Here is a 22,263-nt window from a genome sequence, read left to right as displayed (position 1 = left end):
ATGACGCGTTTATGATGCGCGTGCCGTCCGTGCGTGAACTGATGGTGTCAACTCGTCGTGAACGCGCAAGAAGAGCAGCAATGGCCGCTTTGGATCGGCGAAATCCCAACCTCGACGATTTTGTTGGATTAAACTGGAGTTCATGGGCAGATCATGTGGCTAATATTTTATCATCGGAAGGTGAGCCATACCCGCATCTCCACGGTGTCTTTTTGTCACACATTATGATGTCGTTGCACTGTGATTTCTTTAATTTCTGCAGCGAAGCACTGTCCCAACATTAAAAAGCGCAACCCAAACAAAAGACCCACACTGGGTCCTAGCGCTGGAGGAGTTGGCCGATCTGTTGTAGTCTAGTACTGCGTACCCTGTCAGCCAACAATCAAGACAACCAACGACATGTTACAGTAACTCAGTAAAAAAAAGAAAAGGAGAAAAATCAACTCGATAGATATACGTGTGAGGTGAGGCGCCAGAACCAGACGCAGCCTAAGTGCAGCCGTGCAGGTGTAACTGGCTAGCCAATCACCGTCACATACACCAGCAACAACAACAACAACAACACAACTCACAACACTACTTAAGGGATTTGGCCAGCTAAACTGCCAGTGTCAGCCAGGGCTCGGCTAAGCTAGATAACAAAATGTTCATATAATTAAGTGTTTTTCCAATTTTGAGTGTGCCCCGTATTAGTGGGCTAGTTCATTTTGGCATAAGGGGTTCCATGGGGTCCCCAGCAAAGGGGGAGGGGAGGGGGGGATGAGAATATGTTTCAACACCTAAAGCCTTTACTATATTCGACTATTTAAAATTAACCAGGCGCTGTGACTTGTGAGGTGGAGACCGGCTATTATGAAAAGATATTGTCAAAACCTCTTTATGGCACAAGGTCCTCTCAAATGTGTGACAATGTTTGAGAACCACTGGCATATAATGACATACTACCAGGCAACCATTAACACTGAATGTTTTTGCATCAAGCAGGCTTGAATGTGGAAGAATGCAGCAAGTATGGGAAGAAACGCGCAGAGACCATGACCCTTGGGAAAGAGGGTGAGGGTAACTTCTGCTGTTGAAAATCTTTCAATAACTTGGTCAGTACATCACTGGGAGTAGTATAGGACCACTCCTAGTGGTGTATAGTCAGTCCTCTGACAAGTATTTAACTTCTGTACCTTTTATTTTCTTGCATAGATATGCCCATATATGGCCATAGCCCAACTGATGATGACTTCTACTTGGTGGTGTGCAGTCACTGTGGTCAGGTGGTCAAACCGCAGGCCTTTGAAATGCACTGTGAGAGGCGACATGGGCCCGTCACTAAGCTCTGCAAACAGTACACCACCTCAGCCCCTGAGCAGCGACCTAGGACTGGCCGGTCCTCCTCAATTCTTTCTAGCTCTGCACAAGATAGGGAAAAGGATGGCAAATACCAAGGGACTGGAGCCCCCTTGGCAGCACTAGTTGTCCCCCGAGACAGACCCACTAAAGTCCAAAAGGAGGAGGTCGGGTAAGTTGACATTCTGCATTATTGGCGGTTATTTATAGACCTATTTTGTCACTTTTTACACTTTTCACATGTCTGTAGTAGTAGTTTGATCCGAACAGAATATTAGCTCCAGACAGTCAACATAATTTTACATATCCTGTGTGTGGACGGTTTGTTGTTTACAGCAAAAGGCAAGAAATCTTGCTGTTTCCAAGCAACAGCTAGCTGGCTTGAGAGCCAATGTTCTCAGTGGATTTAAGTACTGCAGGTACATTGTGTAAAAGGCAAATTGTATATAGGTTTGAAATCACCAAACATATCAGTATCACTTAAGTGCTCAATGTTAAGTAGGACTATTAGTAACAACAGAGCTTATTCCATCATGTTCATTCTTATGTTATTCCTCTGTTTGGGTGATTGGATAACTGGTGTGGGCTGGATATGGGAGAGTATTAACCATTTAGACCTGAGGACGATTCTACAAATGCCTTCTAAATCATGGCAGTTTTCTGAAAATCCTATGTTTCTATAACAGTGGTTTTCAAACTATTTCATGTCAAGGACACCAAAAATTATTATGTATTTGGCCGCCGACCCCATCTGAAAATATGTTGTTCCAGCGACCTCCCAGAAGCAAAGATTTTAGTTAAAAATGCTCTGAAAGAATATATATTGAAAGATTTACGATTTTTCAAAAATAGTAAATATAAACCAAGTGCTGCGCTATGAACTTGTAGAATAGCTATTTTTCAATAGCTAAAGTATAACATAATGCTTAAAACACCAAACGGGTTCCCGTCCTGACTGGGTTAATGATGTTTAGGACACAAGAAACACTTACCTGGGTTTTTATGTGTTTTTAGATATTTTGTCATGACGCCATGTTCATGACCAACATTTGTCATGAAAATGTGGTCTCACTTCCTTCCTGGACTACAAGTTACACTTCCATGGAGCCTCCCCCTCTCCACACGGAGGGGCAGTGCACCAAAGCATTATGGTCATTGTAGGAATTCCGCAATCCAGTCAAACACACAGACTTCATCTTTTTTCCGGCCATAGGGTGCACATTTCAAATTGTGCTACTGTTATCTACTACAAATACTATTAACATTGAGTGACGTAGTTTCTTCCAGAGGAGAAATGTCCCTTTTAGTAGACCCATGAACTCTTCAGTCTTTTGTGTATCATGGCACTTTAGAGTGTGACAATATTGAAACATATCCAACATTATTAACATGATCCACTCATACCACTTACTGTAGTTCTAATATAATTAAACCTGCATTTTATGTGTTTTTCCATTTCCATCTACAGTGTACCATCAGTGGACAAGTTCCCTCAGGAGAGCTCTCCATCACCTACATATTCCTGTGCTACTTGTCCCAGAGTCCCTCCCTGCCACACAGAACCTCTACTACTTGGAGCACTGTCCTCCTCCTCAGAGAAACCCACAGAACCTCTACTACCTGGAGCACTGTCCTCCTCAGAGAAACCCACAGAACCTCTACTACCTGGAGCACTGTCCTCCTCCTCAGAGAAACCCACACAGCAGAAGCCTGTGACTAGGCCATCAGATGAGAAGCCTGTGACTAGGCCATCAGATGAGAAGCCTGTGACTAGGACATCAGATGAGAAGCCTGTGACTAGGCCATCAGATGAGAAGCCTGTGACTAGGCCATCAGATGAGAAGCCTGTGACTAGGCCATCAGATGAGAAGCCTGTGACTAGGCCATCAGATGAGAAGCCTGTGACTAGGCCATCAGATGAGAAGCCTGTGACTAGGACATCAGATGAGAAGCCTGTGACTAGGCCATCAGATGAGAAGCCTGTGACTAGGCCATCAGATGAGAAGCCTGTGACTAGGCCATCAGATGAGAAGCCTGTGACTAGGACATCAGATGAGAAGCCTGTGACTAGGCCATCGGATGAGAGGCCTGTGACTAGGCCATCGGATGAGAGGCCTGTGACTAGGCCATCGGATGAGAGGCCTGTGACTAGGCCATCGGATGTTCAACACAATCCTCTGCCCATCCCGAGGACTTACAGCCGCACTTACAAGAAAGTTTGCAGTAAGTTAACTGACACACAAACTTCTGTCTGTCTGTCTTTCGTAGATAGTTTTAAATGAATAAATATGCCCCATATGTTTAACCTGCTACACCTTTTACCTGATTTGCAAAATAAACTTCAAAAACAGCAGATGCAGACGCAGATGCGACTGATATGTCTGAAGTACACTGAGTCCAGCCTGCCCTTGAGCCCCAGTCAGACAACTGTATCAGACATACGCGTTGACGCATAGTTAACGCTTCTGAAACGCAAGCTGATCCGTCAGATTCATTATTTTCCCATGTTATCCTGTGGCGGGACTGTAGTCAGTGCTGGCACTAAGAGGGCTAGTTTTCCTGTGTGTAATTAGTCTTGCATTGTAATCTTGACTGCAGCATGCTTCTGTCCTATTGGTTGGCGTGAGGTCAAGGTTCATCAATATTGAAACCGCTACTTCACACACTTAGCACTGACAACATGCCGCAATGAGAAACTGTGCCCTCTTTTTTTCCCCCATATAAACCCCCGGTCACACAACTGTGCCGTAGTCAACGCATCTGAAACACACCCAGATGCGTCAGACACATCCATTTTCCATGATGTCTTGTGGGGCTTTGGGCTGTGCTGTCAGGAGTGCTGGTTTTCTTGTGTGTAGTGTGATTGACTTGCATGGGAGTGTTGGCTGACTGAAAGAAAACTACAAGTGAAATGGCTGCTAAGTGTGCTCTCTGCTTGCGCTTTATGCTACAGTACTTTGCTTGCTTCCTGCTCAAAGGCTTGCCCCCTAGTATATTCAACTAAACTGCAATACTCAATACTGCTGACAAAACTGCAAAGCTGTCTTGAGAGATTAAGTGCCTGTTGGACACATTCTCACGCCTAAACTAAATCCAGAAAAAAGTGAACATGCTGAGCTGACATTCTTTTCCACAAATGGAACGATGATTTGATTTGAAACAACCGAGAAGGTCCCGCTCCTGACAATGTTTGGCACGTCTCACTCTTTAAGCCACAAGGCTAGCACTACTGTTTGATGACATGAAACTGCCACAGTGTAAAAGTATTGAAAGACCAGACTCTCACAATGTTTTTTTTTGTCCTCTAATTTTTTGTTTTTTTGCATTCACTCTTCTTTCCTTGCAGTACATAAAGCCTCATTTGATCATTATTGGGATAATATCATGAATCACAATTATTTTGGCCAGGATAATAAAATGTCAGAATGTCCCATGCCTCAGAGGCCCAATCCAGCCATAATAGAACATCTGACTGTCTGTGATGTCTTGTTGGTTCTGCATGCTGACTAGCTACTGTGTTTGTTTTCTTTCCCCAGAGAAAGAATGTGACCTGGACAAACACTGCAGCGTGTTGGATCCAGAAAGGAAGAGGCTGTGCACCCGCCAGCTTATGTGCAATGTAAAAACACTCAGTGCCTTCTCACTTTCCCTTTGGCCTTTTTAACCACATAAACCTTAGCGCCCCTATTCTGGGCTTTTCATTCAAGGCAAGTCGGCGAAAAGAATCAATGTACAAGCTCACATGTGGTCAAAGAGATTTGTTGTGGAGGGGGGGGGGGGGGGGGGGGGGGGGGCATGTACAGTTTGTACACACCCCTGGAGGACCTTGGTCCACAAGTTTATAGGGTCTTTGTGGCTAAATTCAAAAGTACGGTATGTCTATCGCAAAAAAATAATAGACAGTTGAAAGCACAGAGATTTGGTGTAAAGGGAAAACGGGGGGGGGGGCATGTATAGACCCCTGGGGGACACTGGTCAATAAAGAATATAGGGTTTAAAGGGATAGTTCACAAAAAAAACAATTTTCTATCGATTACTCACCCCATTGAGACTTTAATTAATGGATTTAGTTTTTGTGGCATTCCTAAGCCAATCATTTGATGATTGTGATGATGGTCAAAGAGTTTACTTTGTGTCTCCATAGTGAGTATAGGGAGCTGGACATCGAATTATTGGCTTAGGACAAAAACCAAAGATATCTATGGGGGAAGTAATCGATCGAAAAAAGTTATTTACACACGTACCATTAATTATTGCAAAAATAACAGATGTGACCGGACCCCCCATGCACACACACTCACATAATGACTGGCATATCCTGATTTCTTCCACTCTCTAGATACATTCCATCCACCAGCGGCGTAAAGTGGTGGGCAGGAGTAAGACTTTTGACCAGCTGGTAATGGAACAACGGGCAGGGTCTAAAGGCCAGGACTCCCAGGCACTGATAGACTCTCCATCACATTCGGAGGCCCCCGAAGAAGAGCCATCACCACCCCAACTCGACAAACGCAACCTCGGCAGCTGCTTCCCCATCCTCAGGTACGAGAGCTAGACACATGGTAATGGTGTCAAGGGACTTTCAAACGGGAAGCGATATAACGCCCCTATAGTTCATTTTCAATGACACCTGCATTTTTGCGCGGAGCATTTGGGAGCAGTCGCGGTGCAACAACGCAAGCGTATTTATGTGAGCGTGAATTTGTTGTGCTCGTTTTGTGCACATGCCCGCGACTCTTTTGGGCACTTATGGACGAAAATAGCAGATCTACAAGCTCACAACGCGCTGCGATGCGTTGAGAGCTTGTAGATCAGCTAGTTTTGGGGCGCAACCCGGCACTCTAGCTAGTGGAGATGCAGTGTACGACATGGATTTCTAAATTTCATCAAGTCAATCAAGTTCAGGAGACTTCGGAAAAAAAGCAATTCTCTTGAATGGTGCTTCCGGTATGGCATGGAAAGGAGAGGAGGGACATTTGCATTTCTTCCACCATGTAGTAAATTCACCATGTAGTAAATTCTGCATTCGTGGTCGTGAAAGGGTAAATGGGCATGGGCTGAAAGCCCCCTTTGATGTCTTATGTGTGCACGAAGAAATTCCATAAATTAGAAAACAAATGTAGTAGTGAAACTAGCTGATCTACTAGCTCACAAGGTGGTGCGAATGTGAGCTGGGACTCGTTCAACTTGGTGTTATTGAAAACCAGCTGTACTAAGAGGTAGGAGTTGGGAACCACTAAACTAAAGTTCTCTGATTCACTTGTTGGTCAGTATCTCCTGAACGATATTGTGCTTAATGCTGAATAATATGCTATAATACCTATACCTTATATTAGTTTGCTTTGAGCTTTGCTTTCACCTCGTTGAGGTCAACAATGTTGTCGGGATGAATGATTTGTAGAATTGCATGCCGGTGTTTTTCCAAATCAGCCCGCCCTGGCTTGCCTTGCATGGTACGCATGCGCATTGCGTTCTCTCTTGCGCTGCTGATCCTAAACCAGCATAATCATCACACAAGTAAATAAGTAATGCAGCCATTCATGTCGCTGCTACACTAACCTGATCCCAGGTCAGCCTAAACTATCACACAAGTTTTTTTCTTTTTTTAATACTGTTTTTATTAGGCATTTATTGTATATGACAACTTCAGAATATCCTTGACGATGATAATGAGTTATTCAGTTATATAAAATGAAAGATAATGACAGGTAATGTAAATTCCACATACAATACATAATAAAAAAGATATATAAATGTGATAAACATGAAAAAACTAAAAACAGTTAAACAATGACAAATGTGAACAGACAAACAAAACAAAGACAACAGGACAGACACTCTTGCTCTCAAACTTTCCCAACATGTTGTTGTAAATTAACTGAATTACAGACATTTCTTTTTAAATGAGAAAAAAGTAAATAAAGAAAAAATACTCAAAAAAAATACTTCAAATTTCCAATTTTCAAATATGTTATCTATTGTGTAGGAGGGGTTAGCGTGCACCTATTGAAATGGTCAATGAAGGGTTGCCATGTCTGGTAAAATCTATCTTCACTCCCTCTCAATTCAAACTTTATCTTTTCCAATTGCAAGTAGTGCATAACATCTTTCATAAGTGTAGTGTGAGTGGGAACCTGTGCTTGTTTCCAATTCAACAGTATCAGTCTGCGAGCCAGTAGAGTCACATATTTTACCATGTTATATTGGAAAGTAGACAGTTTGACCCCGGGCCCCCTGACCCCCAGAACTGCTAACTATCACACAAGTTAAACAGCACTTGTTTCGTTGCGTCTTTCCCTCCCTGGTCAGTTGTTTGGTGTCATTTTAAAATTACACAAAAAAGCTATTTAAAGACTGCCATTTGAAAGAAAATTCTGACATGGTCTGACAAATCTGTCATTTATTTCCATAAATGCAATCTAAAAATACAAATGTCTGAAGGGATAACAGGATCCGGGGTGCCTTGCTAGCACATTGTCCTACTGAAACCGGCCTCTTTATCCTGTGAAACTACACTGTTATATTGTACCAGTCCTATTCCCTCATTGACTCCCTACGGCTTACCAGCAGGCATTCCCCCAGCAGGGAGTCACTGGAGAGTAATCCAGATGAGGAGGAGGAGGAGGAGGAGGAAGTGGACATACAGCCTCCATACCCCTTCAACCAGAGCCTCCTGTTGAGTGAGGAGAGCGATGGAGAGGAGCAGGAGGAGGCCAGGGACCTTCCCGCCACACCCTGGCACCCCAAACCTCTCGGGGTGGGTACTGGAAATCGCTCTGGATTAACCCATTTAGGCCTGACGTCGAAATAAAAAAAACGTTCGCTCTGAAAGAATATATATTCAAAGATTTGAAAAATAGCAGACCTACAAGGCTTGTAGATCTGCTATTTTTCAATAGCTAAAGTATTACATAATGCTTAGTTAAAACACCAAAAGGGGTTCCCGCCCAGCGTCTGCAAAATGCCTGAATTGTAAATTGTACCAGAACCGGCAAGAACATTTTAATACTTTATAATAAATGTTTGGTATAATAGTGATTTACAACTACTAGGCCATTCGTTTAGCTTCACATCCTGGCTCACCTAAATGACCAGACATAAGAGCCATAGTGCCATGGCATTGTTGTACTGTACAACCTGTTCACAACTGAACTGACATCAGCAGACGGCAGCACTTGAATGCAGTGACTGAAGCGATCTCACCGTCTCGGATGCCGAGGTGAACAGGCCAGCATGGATAAACTTAAACGTCCTCTGTCATATTGGAAATGTTTTCCGCTGCCGTGTGCTTTTCTAGATGAGAGCAAAGCCGTTTTGTTTATTTTAAAAGAGAAAGAAATTCTACCTACCGCATTATGTATAATCCAAAAGCGATCATTCTCCTTAACATAACCACTGGTTTTGACCTACTGTAATATTACATCCCATTAGCTTTGCACTTTTGGAAGCCACACCTTGGGTTGTAGCATCTTCACCTTTGACCGCCGGTTGCATCGCCTTCGGTTTGCCCTCAGTGCCATGGTGGAGCGCCACATCAGCGCTCACTTGTGGAAGTAAGTGTCGTCCCTCACATCTGTTCATGAGAATGGTTTCCAAATGTCAAGTGGATTCAATTATTTAAACCTTTGTCACATACAGCTTATTTATTTTATTTATTTCACTACTGTTATTTTTAACAGTCCTTTAATGATCCTCCCCATTTGTGTGGCTTTGTGAGAGGGAATCTATGGCATTGGCATTATAGTCTAATATTCTCCGTCAATTTCAGCAACCAAGATTTGTCTTATGCTTTGTGGGAATGTGTTCTCTTTTCCTATTACTGTACTACAGCATTAAAACATGTCTATTTGGCAGGTTACATGAAAACTTTTGTCGAGTAATGCAAATTGTCAATGTAGCATTTGCCCTGGGCGGCTACAGCCATTGCACAAAGCTCTTTTTGAAATAAGAAAATAAACAATTTTTTTGTTGTTGCTTTCGCATACAGGAAAATACCTCAATTGTCGACAGGTCTCAGGAGACACAATACTACATCCAGCAGTGCTGCTCGATCCTCTGTCAGGACAGGAGTCAGAGCTTCCCCTCTCACTGGCTCCTCACTCAGGTGTTCTCCCGCCTCCCACCTCCACAGAGCTGCAGGCAAGGTCAGCTGCTCCTCCACCTCCTCAGGGCAGTCGGAGACTAAGAGCTGTCTGAACAACCATCCTGCTAACACCAAACCACCCTCCTCCACCCTTCTCGGTCGCCAGCGCAATCCCATCGGGCGTCCCAGCAAAGCTCGGCTGAGGGAGCTCGGACTACTACGAGCTGGTGGCACAGTGGAGAAAGCTGCTAAACCTTCACACAGCTGCGCCGAGGACCAGTCTTCCAAACACATCAGGGAGCAGGACCTCCATGAGAAGTGCCAACCGCCCTCTTCTCAAGGACCAATCAACGGCACTGTCTCACCAAGAAAGAAGCCATGCCCCTCTCAGCCACCACACTTATCAGACCGACACTCAAGCGCGCCAGGGGTGGCCAGTCGTTCCCCTTTCCCCACACCCTTCCACCCACCCCACCCCTCACCACGCCGAAGGGGGAGACCGCCAGGGGTTTATGGCCGACTGTTGGGTTTTGACCACAGGCAGCTGGCCAAGAGGCGGAAGACCAGTGACGGATCACCACCACCTAAAGCTTCCCTGAGCAGAACCTCCAGCCTGTTCTCATGGAAGGGGGAGAACAGGGCTGATGTGCTGTCTCAGGGCTTGGAGAAGACTATAGATCCACAAAGAGTGAGTGGACATACTAATTGGCCAATTTACCTGTATGCTATTAACTAAACAGAATACTTTAAAAACAAATATATTCATTATGAAATATAAACTGTTAAGTTATAATGGCCTTGTTTATATAATAGTGACTTTGTTGAAAATGTAAATATCGCCATTTTGACGGTACATTCCTCTTACAAAAATGTTGCCTGGCCTACACAGTGACAGTAGCCTACTACATTGTGTTTGGATCGAAACCCTTCACTTTTAGTTGCAGCATTCTTTCTGCCTAAGCTCATCAAGAGAACTTGTACGTTTTGGATCTACCTTGAAGTATTGGTAGATGATAACTGTTGTTCTCTCTCTGTTTTGGCAGACAAAACTTCATTAAGGGAGCCTGCCTTAAAGGAGAAGAAGCCTATACTGCAGGCTAAAACTACTGCCAGTGAGTGAGTGTGCGAGCGCATGTCTGTGTATATGCATGTGTGTGTCTGTGCATTCATGTCTGTGTCATATGTACACAAACATGTGTGCACATGTTCTGGTCTTTAAGCACAATTCATCAGGAGCAAGTGTGTGTGTGTGTGTGTACACTGTATGTGTATTATTACAATTGTTCTCTTTTTGTACATGGCTGAATGGTTCTGTTGATTACTGATTATGTATGGCAATAGAAATACCTCGACCTATCCATTATGCTGCTAAATTGAAATGTCAGTATGGTAAATCTATTAAATTCATTGTATCCCTAAAACCGCTCTGGTGTGGTAATTCAGGTTTTACAGTTGTCATTTTAATGTAGGGCGCCTGTCAGGATCAAGGGTTCTGATCACTTAATTTTATCTGAATTTTAAAGTTTCCAAAAGGTCACTATCCTTTGAAAATTCAGGAGTTTTCATTAGTCAAGAAATATCTGGAGTTGTGGGAATGTGAAACTTTTGAATGTTATAATTATGTGTCACTTACCGGTACTTCTTTTGTAATTTTGGGGCAATGTTGGAATAGTTGCCAGGTGTGTCTTCGGACTCCACCTTAACCCCTAGCACTTGCCGTAGTACTTGCCCTAGCCTCGACAAATTATGTAGAGTATCTAGACACAACATTCTATAGTGTATATACTTTTATACCGGTAGTTATATTGTACAGATATTCTACTGTTCTTAGCTTATGATCCTTGATGACTATTTCTATGTAATGTGATGTAGGCTATTACCATGTGGTGTTCTTGCTTACTGTAAATCACCTTGCAACCACTAGATGTCACCAACCCTTCAGTTTTCATTCAGGAATGGCAGTATAAAAGGATATTATCCAGTATACTGTGTGTCATCATCATCAAGCTGTTTCCAACCTAGACATTATCACTTTGCCTTTAATTTGCCAATAGAAACTTTTATTGATGCGTTTCGGTCAGTCGGTCCTTCATCAGGCATCTAAATGAAACAAGACAATTTGCCAATCACAGAAATGGAAAATACATTTTATTTTCCCAATGAAAATGCAATACGTTTTGTGTGTGCGTGCGTGTGTCACACTCACACACAAGGTATGCACATGAGTATAACACAATGTTCTTGATACATTAGGTACATGACTGTTGGTTTAATATTGTAATGTAATGTTTAACATGCATTGAGCACTGAATATGTTTTTATATGAAACTGAATTTAACTATGATTAATTATTATTTAACTAATAGATTAATTTAACTATGAATTTAATTTAAGCTTTAAGATACACCAAAACTGATTGTTGCCTTGTGTTATTTTGTAAATGGTTAAAATGTATTTTGGTATATGTTTACAAATTCCATAAGTGTTATGTAGGCCTACAGAATGCTGGTAGCAGTAACTACAGGCTGAGAAAACCGCAGAACTGGTAAGACCACACATGGATGTAAAACACTTTTAATATTTTTATTATTAAATCAAAGTATATATATTTATTATATTCTGTACACAGTATTGACTATTATGTTACACCTATTCCTGCAGTCAGAGAAGCTCTTTAGTGTACCATGCAAAGCCATTCAACTTGAATTACCACTGTTAAGATTCTATAGCAGCCAGCTCACACTAGTCTAACCCAATCGTTACATACTACTACATGCTACTACTGGGAGTGCTTTCTTTCCCTAATTCTTTGCACTGTCCAAAAGGGTAAGCATTGCGCAGTTTATGGAGAAAATGCTGTAATCCTGTTGTGTAGTTACAGTTAAAACATTTGTTTGCACTTAACTGTTGACCAACTTGAACAATAATAGTTGAAGTTGCCAGACACACGTTCAACATCACATGAATAGGCCATTGGTCGGTAATTATCCATATCCATAGCTACCAATGTGATGTCCAACTGTGCACTTCTGAATAACTTGAGAAAACATTTACTTTACAGTAGTGTATTAGCCTAAGAAGTGATAACCTGGAAACATTGCAAGCACACAGTAAACATTAATTTACGTCAAATAACATTGAAAGTAACAATACAGTGTATAAAGTGAAAGTATAGTCAAAATGGATTGGGAATACCCATGTAAGTACAATAAAGTTTAAGTACGTTAACTTAAATAAATTTACATTACATTGTGTACGCGAGAGTAAGGCCATTATAAAGGCAGGTGTTACCTCAATGACTTTTCAAATATAGTCTACAGCAGTGCAGTCGAATGTCGAGTAAAATGCAACCTTCAATATAAAACCAACCCCTAATTAGAAAAACACGCTGATATCAAGACTGGGGGAGTTAACACTGAAATAACAGTTGGACGGTAACACAATCACAGACAAAATGACCAACAACATTGGATTATACAAGAATACACTGGCAGAACATGGCAGTACACAACCCATCAATTCTGAACACGGACAATTAAGGATTATTACATTATGTACACATCAGGAAGGCAGATTTGCTTTGGAGATTACAAAACCCATTTCTTCTTCGCAATTCTACAGTACAGCGATTTGTTTACATTTGTATAGGGTTCTAATCTAATCTCTCAAGGGTTACTAATGGATAAATGAACACTGAGAATTTTACTGTGTAGGAACTAGGAACCCTCACAATACTACACTTTACAAACGGACTTAGTTTGTTGTTCAGGGTGAGGTGTCCACTGTCCAACCATCAGAGCATGACGTACCTTTTGAATATATTTGAACCAAAGCAGATTCTAGCCTGACTTTGTGTTACCAAAGGACGCACAGGCTATATATCTTTCAATCTTTAGAGGCACGCTGAAATAAAATCCATTAAGTACTCGGCCAAAGATGGGTATTTTCTTTTATTACAAGTCATTATCTATGTCAGGTCGTGTGACATTGCCTTTCACAACCTGGCCTTGAACCCTCAGGTAAATTTCATTATTACATTGCATTGCTAAGCAGCTCATAATTATGTTCCCTCTGCAGCACAGCAGGGGATAAAATACATATTTGACAAAGCTTAATTTAAGGAGCAAAAATAGGATCTTAAATTAGACCTAATGGTCTAATCTTTACATATTACCATCATTAATATGTGATGGAAAGAGAATTTATTTATTTATAGCGTGTACTGTGTTAATTCAGGTCCTCTTTCTCACTTTACAGTACCTGATATCCCCATGTGTTTGTGTGTGAGAGGATATGATTCACATCACATACAACACCCCTCTGACAAGTGTGACTTCCTATTTTAACCCACACAGGAAAAAGCCCCATTTAATAACACCAGTGATGGTATACATTCCACCCTTATAAAACACGTGTTTACACTAAAACCTGTAGTATTACAATAGCAGAACAGATAGTATTCAGTATGATCATACTGAACTGTATCTAGGGCTCTAAGGTGAATGCAGTAAATGGCAGGGTTCAAATGGGTATGATTTTTTTGTTATGACCGGGAATCTCAAATTTAGAAGAGTGGTATTGCAACTGGAATGCTGTAATATGAAAAGATCTCATTACACGCTCCAATAAGATGACTATATGAAAATAAATGTTATTTGGATGCACCAGGCATTTCCCTCATTTTCCTTAAACAAATTACAAAGTACTTTAAGGGCATCACATTCATTAACTGGCGGAATGATTTCTCTCGAATTTAAGCAAGGGTATCATCGTAATTGTATACAAGACAATGCAAACAAATCCAGAGTGAATTGGGGTAGTCACAATACAGACGTGCAGAGATAAAGGCTTTGCTGTGATTCCTTTTAACAGTTGCTAGCCAGCTAGAGGAAAGCAAGCCCCATCCCATCAGAAGATTCAATTACCCTTTAATCATGGGTCTCAAAATCTGAACCTCATAGTACAATATCTGTTTGTTTTTGTTGTTGTTTGTGCAGAGATAGACTAGGTTAATTTGGTATGCTTAGTATTCATGTAGATCCAATAAAGATCCCATTGGCGGTGCCAAGTATGTCCTTTTCTCAAAGACAACTGTCACTGTTAACCTTTGGTATCATGAATTACAAACCATGCAATAGAAACGCCTACTTGTTATGCATGACATTGGAGATTCTGGCATACATTTGCAAGGCAAACTCATCTTGTCTAACAGAATGCAATGGCAGAGGGGATGGGGGGTCCTAATTTTGAATGCAGCTCTCCCCGTTGCTACTATGGTACACAGGACTTTCCTGCTGACGCCTAAGATCTCAACTCTGCTGTCAGTTTAATATCCAGCACAACCTCATACATAATTGAGTATCAGCCTCTGGTTATGTAATATGACAGCCAGTATATGACATTTATGTACCTGCTATACAGTCTTCATCAGTGTTTCTCAAACTTTTTCATGTCAAGGACCCCCAAATTCATTATGCTCAAAATAGGACCCACTTACAAGATTTATACATTGTTAAATGTTTCAAAAATAAGATAAAATAAATAAATAGCAGATGACATTTTAAATAGCCAATTGTGTTTAGGGTTAAAGTGGTCAAACTGGCATTCAATGCTATATTAACTCATTCAGCCTACCAGCACAGGACAGTTAGGTTGGTTTGCTGTGTTTTGATTTGAGAAGAAGGAAGAAAAAACACTTTAATCTACAACATAGCATATGATTTATGAATATGAATACACAAGTTGTATGACCTTTTGAAAACTACACCTGAAAACCATGCACATTTTTAATACAGGAAGAGAAACGGATAAGTTTGCAGTTATAGCTTCTTGATTTCGTCCTGTGTTACCTGTGTTGACCGAGACCGCAGGAATGTCATCCTGCAGTGAACAGCACCTTGTGGATTTGTATGTTAAACATAAACCAAGCACTGAGTGGAGCACGGCACCTGACCTGTATATAGAACTATCACAACTTACTGATGGGTCTGTCAAAACAAAATACTTTCCGGTGTCTAATGGACACACTAGATTTCTTATTGAAAGTAAGGCTTCGTGCAGTGTCTGGGCTATGTGCTCGTGCAATAAGCAAAGCACATCAATATATAAAACAATGAACTGCCTTGCATTAGCTAGCTTTTTGATATCATCATTCTATGTATTATGATGATGAAGTGATAAGACAGTATGAATACAAGAAAATGCAATGAACTACTAACTAATTGAGTTGAACTCTGGATTGGCATCAGCTGGTGAATGAAAACTGACCTGCTATGGTCTTGTCATTTTGGTGTTTGTGCTACAGCTATGTTGTTATAAATCATTGAATAACTGACAAGAGAGAGGTCCATGTTTCTGCTATCTCATTCATACAGTCCTACTTTGTTGGGGAGTAATATTTGTTTGTTTAGGATATGGCTCATGGATTATGATGTCTATTCATAACCTGGATATAAGGGTCTGTCTATAGCCATCTGTTGCTCTGTCTGTCCATGTGTCGTCGTGGGAAGGTAAATATACTTCAAGTCTAAAGTACACATACAACTCTATCTAGTCCTTAGAATAAATATGATTTATTCAATTAATGTGCATGAATTGAATACACGTTCCTTTTTTATGTTGTGCATCTTGTCCTATTTTGTCCAACTTCCTGAGTGAGTATTGGTATCCAACAAGATTGCCTCTATTACATTTACGAGACTAACTTTCACTTACACTGCCAGGCTTTCACAGTATGAATATTTAAGTGCTACACATTTGAAATGCTGGAAAGGTCCTATTTATTGTCCTTGCAAAACGACGAGGCAGTTCATTTAGTGCTCCCATACCTCCAAGCATAAAGAACTGTAGATCCACCTTCCTACACATGTCCTCTAACCCAACTATACTTAGCTGCGAAATGGCGTTGCACACTGAAAATATCCCGTCTACAAGCTCAGAACGCGACACAGCTGCAATTTCCGGTGTGTGACACCACGCACAAAGTATATCAAGCCCTTCACACAACCATCATGGGGGTATCTGAGAAAACTGAACTGATGGACTCTACTGATTTCTTTCTCTTCCCTTTGCCAGCCTCATCCCGGTCATCCCCGTTGGGGTTGAGCTTGCCATTCTGGCCCTGCAGTTCCTTGGTGTCTATGAAGGCCACATGCCTGTTGAGCTCCGCCTTGAGCACTGGATCACCATGGGTGGGTGTCACACTGAGCATGGAGGAGTGGATGCTGTCCTCGCCCCCAGACTTGCCCTTGTTGGGGCAGCAAAAGCAGTTGCAGGGTGTGAGGTACAGATAGATGAGAACCAGGACTACGCTGGCCAGGCAACCCACTAACGTTGTGTAAGCCGTGTTCATGTTGTCGCCACCCCCATTCATGGTGAAGTTGTGAACCTTCAAAACAATGTAGAGGGTCTCGTTTAGGGCCTCACTGGCCGCGATGCACGTGTAGGTCCCACCGTCCTCTGGCGTCACTGTACTCATCTGGAGGCTCCCGTCTGATAAGACCCTGGCCGTCTGGTTACGTCCTGGTGCTACCATCACATTTCCCGGTAGGAACCAGGTCTTTGTCACATCCCTGAGCTTGGTGTCGCAGCCAAGGGTAAGTGTCTGCTCCAGAAATGCCTCCTCGTCTGCCTCTGTGAAGGTGCTGCAATTCATGTAGACGTCGTTGAGGTCAAACACGCCCACTTGAGTCTTCTGGGGCCCTGGCAGGACACATTTGAAGTCATCCTTGAAGTCCACGGCAGAGTTGAGCCTCCGAATATGCCAGTGTGCCAGGAGGCTATAGAGTTCGCAGTGGCAGAGCAGAGGGTTGTTGTGGAAGTAGAGGCCATTTTTTATCCAGGCGGGTAGCAGCTGGAGCTCACCAATGGGAAGGACCTTGATCTTATTAGAAGAAACATCCAGGAGGCTGAGCTTCTCCAGGCGTGTTCGATCCTTCACCAGCTCCAGGGGGAAGCGGGAGACCTGGTTCTGGCTCAGGTACAGCTTCTGAAGGTTGCTCATGCCCACAAAGGCCAAGCGGTCGACCTGCGTGATTTGGTTGTTGTAAAGCAGGAGCACTTCTAGGTTGACCAGAGGCTCAAACATGTACTCGTCCAGATGCCTCAGGTTGTTGGAGGACAGGTCCAAATAGCGCAGGTACTTGACATATACAAACGCTTCCACAGAGAGGAAAGACATGCTGTTGTGACTGAGCAGGAGGTTGTGAAGCTTTGGCAGTTTCACAGGGCTCCACTCTGCAGGCAGTCGTGTGATGTCGTTGTAGCTGAGGTCCAGTACAGCAGCGTAGAGTGGAATCCCTGTGGGGGCAATAGTCAGATTCATTTTAGAGCAGCTCACGATGTTTGAAGCACAAATGCAGGTTTTATGGCAGTTGATTGTGTATCCTGTTGTAAGCGGCAGCTCAAGGACGGACACAAAGAGGTAGAGGATGAACACCCATCTAATGTGGTTCCTCAGACCGGGCGATGTTTCCAAAAGGCTGTTGCTTGCTCTGGTGGTTGGATGCATCATGCTAGCAGTGGGTTTAAAGCCAGAACAGGTCCTCTTATTATCCACTTCTCAGGAAGTAGCATGGAACCTCAGCTGGAGGAATCCCAGGCATCACTCATAGAAGGCTGTCAAGGAAGAGAAAACATGGGTGTTGGATAGAGCCGCACAGTATCATGTTTATGTCCATGGCATAACTGACATTCATACTTAAAACTGTATATAGTTTGCACAACGACACAAAGTTCACAAACACACACACACACACACACACACACACACACACACACACACACACTTCCATGTGAATTCTCAAGACAGGTTATCTCTGTCATTCTGTTTCTAATGTGGACACTTGCAGACACATGCAAAACTTTTTTTTAAATTGCATGTGTTTCAGAAATAAACACAAACTATAAACGGTCTTTGCAGCTGCACTTAGGAGAGTGGCATGTCCTGAATGCCCCCCACCCCACATACAATACAATATATCTAGTAGAATAAATGTATAAGAAAAATAGCCATAACATTTGAATGCATGCACAATCATTTAATATGTAAGCATGCTATAGTGAATAGTGATGCTATTCTGTGGGGTCTTTAATATCAATTTTCGAGGGTAATTCAAAAATGTTGCATTGCACCATTATTTGTTTAAATAATCGGTCACTTTTCAGTTAGTAACATTTATTACGCAAATAGAAATTGTGATGGACAGCAAGCCACCTACCTTTTGGTCAGGATGCGGCAATCGTTTTCATCAATAGAGCTACAGCGTGTTTACAGTTTTGCTGCGCACAGTAGACTGTGGGATGTATAGGACAACAACGGATGCAGCGAGGGAGGGAGGAGGACGCAACTGGAGAAAGCCTCGCCAAACAGTCCGACTCCTTTCCATCCAACAGCGCGTTGAAAAACGCAAAAAAGATTACACAAAGACAAACAACACAAGTGAGGCGTGTGAGCAGCCTAAATTGGATTTTGCGTTATACCGAACTATTTCAAAATGTCAATACTACTCTTCTCTGGTGTATTGCTCCAAGATTCACACGATTAGCCTACGTCTTCTGTTGTTGGGAAATTAGCGCTATTTGAGCAGGTCCAGTCTCATCAGCATCCGCGGAGATAAATTAAGCATGCGCGGCCTCTAGCCAACAAGATTCCCCGTGTTTTTTCAGCTACTCCGGGCGGTCTTCGTGCAGCGCTGATGTTGCAGGCAGCAATCATTAATTTGTGCCGATAGAGATAGTGTTCAATGTGAATGTTAGGAGCTACTGCGCCTGGGTCAGGAGACGCTGCAGTCTTCTATTACTGAAAGACAAGTATACCGCACGAGAGAAGTGGTGCTGGTGGTGCGAAGATGTCCTCACGAGCCACGAGTGTGTCAGCAGAGCTTGTGTTGTGAATGAAATTGGCGCATGCAGCAGCAAAATTACGGTACAACATTGTACAAAATAAAGTAGGAATGCTATTTTGAGACGTAGCCTATGAGTTCGTATAGCAAATTTACCAAATGATAGCCTAAGCATGAACTCTAATAACTTTATAGGATGCAGTGCATCTCATGCACCTGTGGGGGGTTATTTCAAACAGTTATATTATTAGCCTATTATATTTTATAAATACATAAATAAATAAATATATAGGTATCCAACCAGCTTCCACAAATGCATTTAGTGGTTTAGGGCAGTGGTTCCCAAATCAACATTTATTAGGCCACGGACACCCCATTTGAAAACATATGCCAGTGACCCCGATAAGGGATGATTTCTACGGCTCTAGCAGTGATTCCGAAACATATTAATTTCATGGACCCCTAGTTTCACACGCATTATGCTATGGACCCCCGATTTAATGGCATTTCTATCTCTGGTACCCCAATTTATATTGTAAAACCACTGTTAATTTAACTCAGAGTGTACAAATGGAACCAAGTTACAGACACAAGGGTACATTTGTAACTATCTCTAATTGAGCTAGGTACCCCCTGGAACTCCCTCAAGTACCCCCAGGGGTCCCGGGACCCCACTTTGGGAACCCATGGTTTAGGGTTTAGGCTATAGTGGTGTTGTAATTTTAGAGAAAGTGATGTTGTTAGACTTAGAACAATGTCATATAGGTCCCATGTAGGTCTGGTCCATAGCCTAAATGCAACGGTAGTAAAGTGCATTAGGATAGGGACCAGAGCTAGGTCCCATGTAGACCCATTATAGGTTTGTTACCTGACCGTGGTAACCTTTGATGACAGTTAGAACTGTAAATCAAAGGCCATCCTTGTCACTTGGCTTCAGCTAGACTGACATCCATCACTATCCTGAAGCTCCAATTGAGTCATCAGCATTGACCCCTGATAGCAGGCATAGGGCCCTATTGGTAAATGGTGCATTTGCTTTACATAGATTGTGCATTGCATTCAGCTATTCACACACACATTCACACACCGATGCCGGGGGAAACCATGCAAGGCACCAACCTGCACATCGGGAGCAATTAGGGGTTCAGAGTCTTGCTCAAGGACACTTCTGTCCTCTGGCCCAGGTTCGAACTGGGAACCTTGCGGTTCCCATCCATCTTGTCACTCTACCCCTGAGCCACTGCCGCTCCATGGTAACGATGGGCAACACAGGTTTAATACTCGACATCCAACTCCACTCATCTGTTGTCCTTCAGCATGCATGGCAATGAACCTTTACAATGGGGACATGTCCCCCACCATTTAACCCAGAATACAGAAACTTTTTAGATACAGTAAACCCTTTGTTGAATGGAGTTCCCCCTCAGGGGTCTCAACTAGGCCCCCCTTTCCCCCTACACCAAATATCTTGGCTGAAAAGGGCTGATCTAAGCTCTGCTATTTTCGCAGAATGTTCACCCTATACCGTCGCGTTGCAATACTAATATTCCACCAGGCTGGCAATAGGGCAATATGCATTGCAAAGACCGATGGAGGCTGGCTGTACGAGGCTATGCTCACCCCAGGATAAGGAAGGACGTAGGCCGTAGGGGGTTCATTTTTTCCCTTTCAATGCAGTTGAGTTTAGCATAATATGCATAATGCCTTATCAATGTAATTGAATGCTAACAGTACTTGTAGGAGCCATGAATTGGATTATTGTAATATTTTGGTCAATTAAATGAATGGGCCGTCTTTCAAAGAAATGCAGTAGCTCCACTCCACTCTCCCTTTTTCTCCTTTTTTAATATTGACACAGATGGACTCGGCACAGGGGAGGCAGAGGAGAAATCCGCTGACAGGATGCGAGTGTAGGGTGCATGTGAGTGAGGCCAGAGACAAAACCTGTTTACTATGCAGATATTGTTTACTCGTTTGAAGGAATGTGTTTATGGATGGTTACATTTAAGAAGGGGGAAACCATGTAATTTTTTTACTGAAGTGAATCCGCCCACATGCCCCTTTGATGAGATTTTAGGATCATTTTCAACTGGCAGAGCCACAGCTTTGTCTTGTTAAATCCATGGGATTGTCAACAGGCAGATACTATGTTCACACTAAAGTATCCTCTCACTCAGAATAAGAGATGAAATAAATTGTCCATTGTGGTAATTATGCATCATTTTGTGGAAATGATCATGACTGCACTAGAGACATTATATGGACATGATATGATATGATATGATGATATGCACTGAAATGGATCTGAAATGGAGCTCGTCTTATTGGACAACATCTTATTCAACAACATTTGAATGGTTGTCCGTGGCTTAAATGCAGAATACATAATGGACCTTGACATGAAAAAGATTGAAAACCACTGCCCTAGAAAGTAGACACTCGAGCACCAATGATGGTTTAATTGAAAGTGATACAACCTGAATTTCACATCTACATTTCTATCTCTGAATTTATTTCAAGGTGTAGCCTAGTCCAGGCAAGTCCCCACAACTTCCTTCCTAAAATATATTATTTATCTGATATAAAACTAACATTACATATATAAGGTACGTACACCTATTATACTAAGCTGTGTTGTGACATGATATAATAGGCTATATGTGTTGTAACCGGAAGGATGCAGTGAGTTGTGAGTTGTAACGGGGTACAGTTCTCTTGGACAGGTACAGTTCTCTTGGGACAGTTCACTTTCTTTCTTTCTACCTTATACTCAAAGCTTATGGTGTCTCTCCCAACCTGCTCCACAGGTACACGAGCCAGAGTGATGACCCCAGACCCCACAAGCTCAGCTTCTTCTCATCCCGGAGTCCATTCTCCTGTGACATGCTGGACCCTAGAGCCTGCCCTAAATCTCTGACCACTGCACTACACCAGAATGCTATGTGCAGTACTAAACATCCAAGATGGCAGCCAGGAGAATGAATACTGGCCAGCTAGCCA

The 22,263-nt window shown here is 42.5% G+C and overlaps 2 protein-coding genes across 2 annotated transcripts; one reads left to right on the top strand and one right to left on the bottom strand.

Moving 5' to 3' along the window:
* The first annotated feature begins 62 nt into the window (after positions 1–62).
* On the top strand, positions 63–10,610 carry LOC310861965 (ataxin-7-like protein 1). The gene is made up of 10 exons (XM_083769701.1): positions 63–180; positions 985–1,053; positions 1,195–1,510; positions 2,807–3,561; positions 4,875–4,957; positions 5,678–5,880; positions 7,906–8,095; positions 8,770–8,891; positions 9,326–10,109; positions 10,465–10,610. The coding sequence occupies exons 1-10, from the start codon at positions 81–83 to the stop codon at positions 10,477–10,479; spliced, it is 2,637 nt and encodes an 878-aa protein (XP_083625827.1). The 5' UTR covers positions 63–80; the 3' UTR covers positions 10,480–10,610.
* A 5,808-nt stretch (positions 10,611–16,418) lies between these two features.
* amigo1 (adhesion molecule with Ig-like domain 1) lies at positions 16,419–18,773 on the bottom strand (the record flags this gene model as incomplete). Its single annotated transcript, XM_083769700.1, has 2 exons — positions 18,640–18,773; positions 16,419–18,037 (listed from the first exon to the last, which is right to left on the bottom strand). The coding sequence occupies exon 2, from the start codon at positions 17,931–17,933 to the stop codon at positions 16,419–16,421; it is 1,515 nt and encodes a 504-aa protein (XP_083625826.1). The 5' UTR covers positions 17,934–18,037; positions 18,640–18,773.
* Between the last annotated feature and the right edge of the window lie 3,490 nt (positions 18,774–22,263).

This window comes from Protomyctophum parallelum, assembly GCF_964188405.1.
Source record: "Protomyctophum parallelum genome assembly, chromosome: 7".
NCBI lineage: Eukaryota > Metazoa > Chordata > Actinopteri > Myctophiformes > Myctophidae > Protomyctophum > Protomyctophum parallelum.
Note: the sequence above shows the minus strand (reverse complement) of the source record. Positions and strands in the feature narration are given on the sequence as shown.

Bases quoted from the DNA above. Each gene is read 5' to 3' on its own strand.
- LOC310861965 (XM_083769701.1), top strand. From the start codon at position 81: ATGGCCGCTTTGGATCGGCGAAATCCCAACCTCGACGATTTTGTTGGA. The intron at 1,054-1,194 runs GTGAGGGTAACT...TTTCTTGCATAG, and splicing joins CATGACCCTTGGGAAAGAGG to ATATGCCCATATATGGCCAT. The intron at 1,511-2,806 runs GTAAGTTGACAT...TTCCATCTACAG, and splicing joins GTCCAAAAGGAGGAGGTCGG to TGTACCATCAGTGGACAAGT.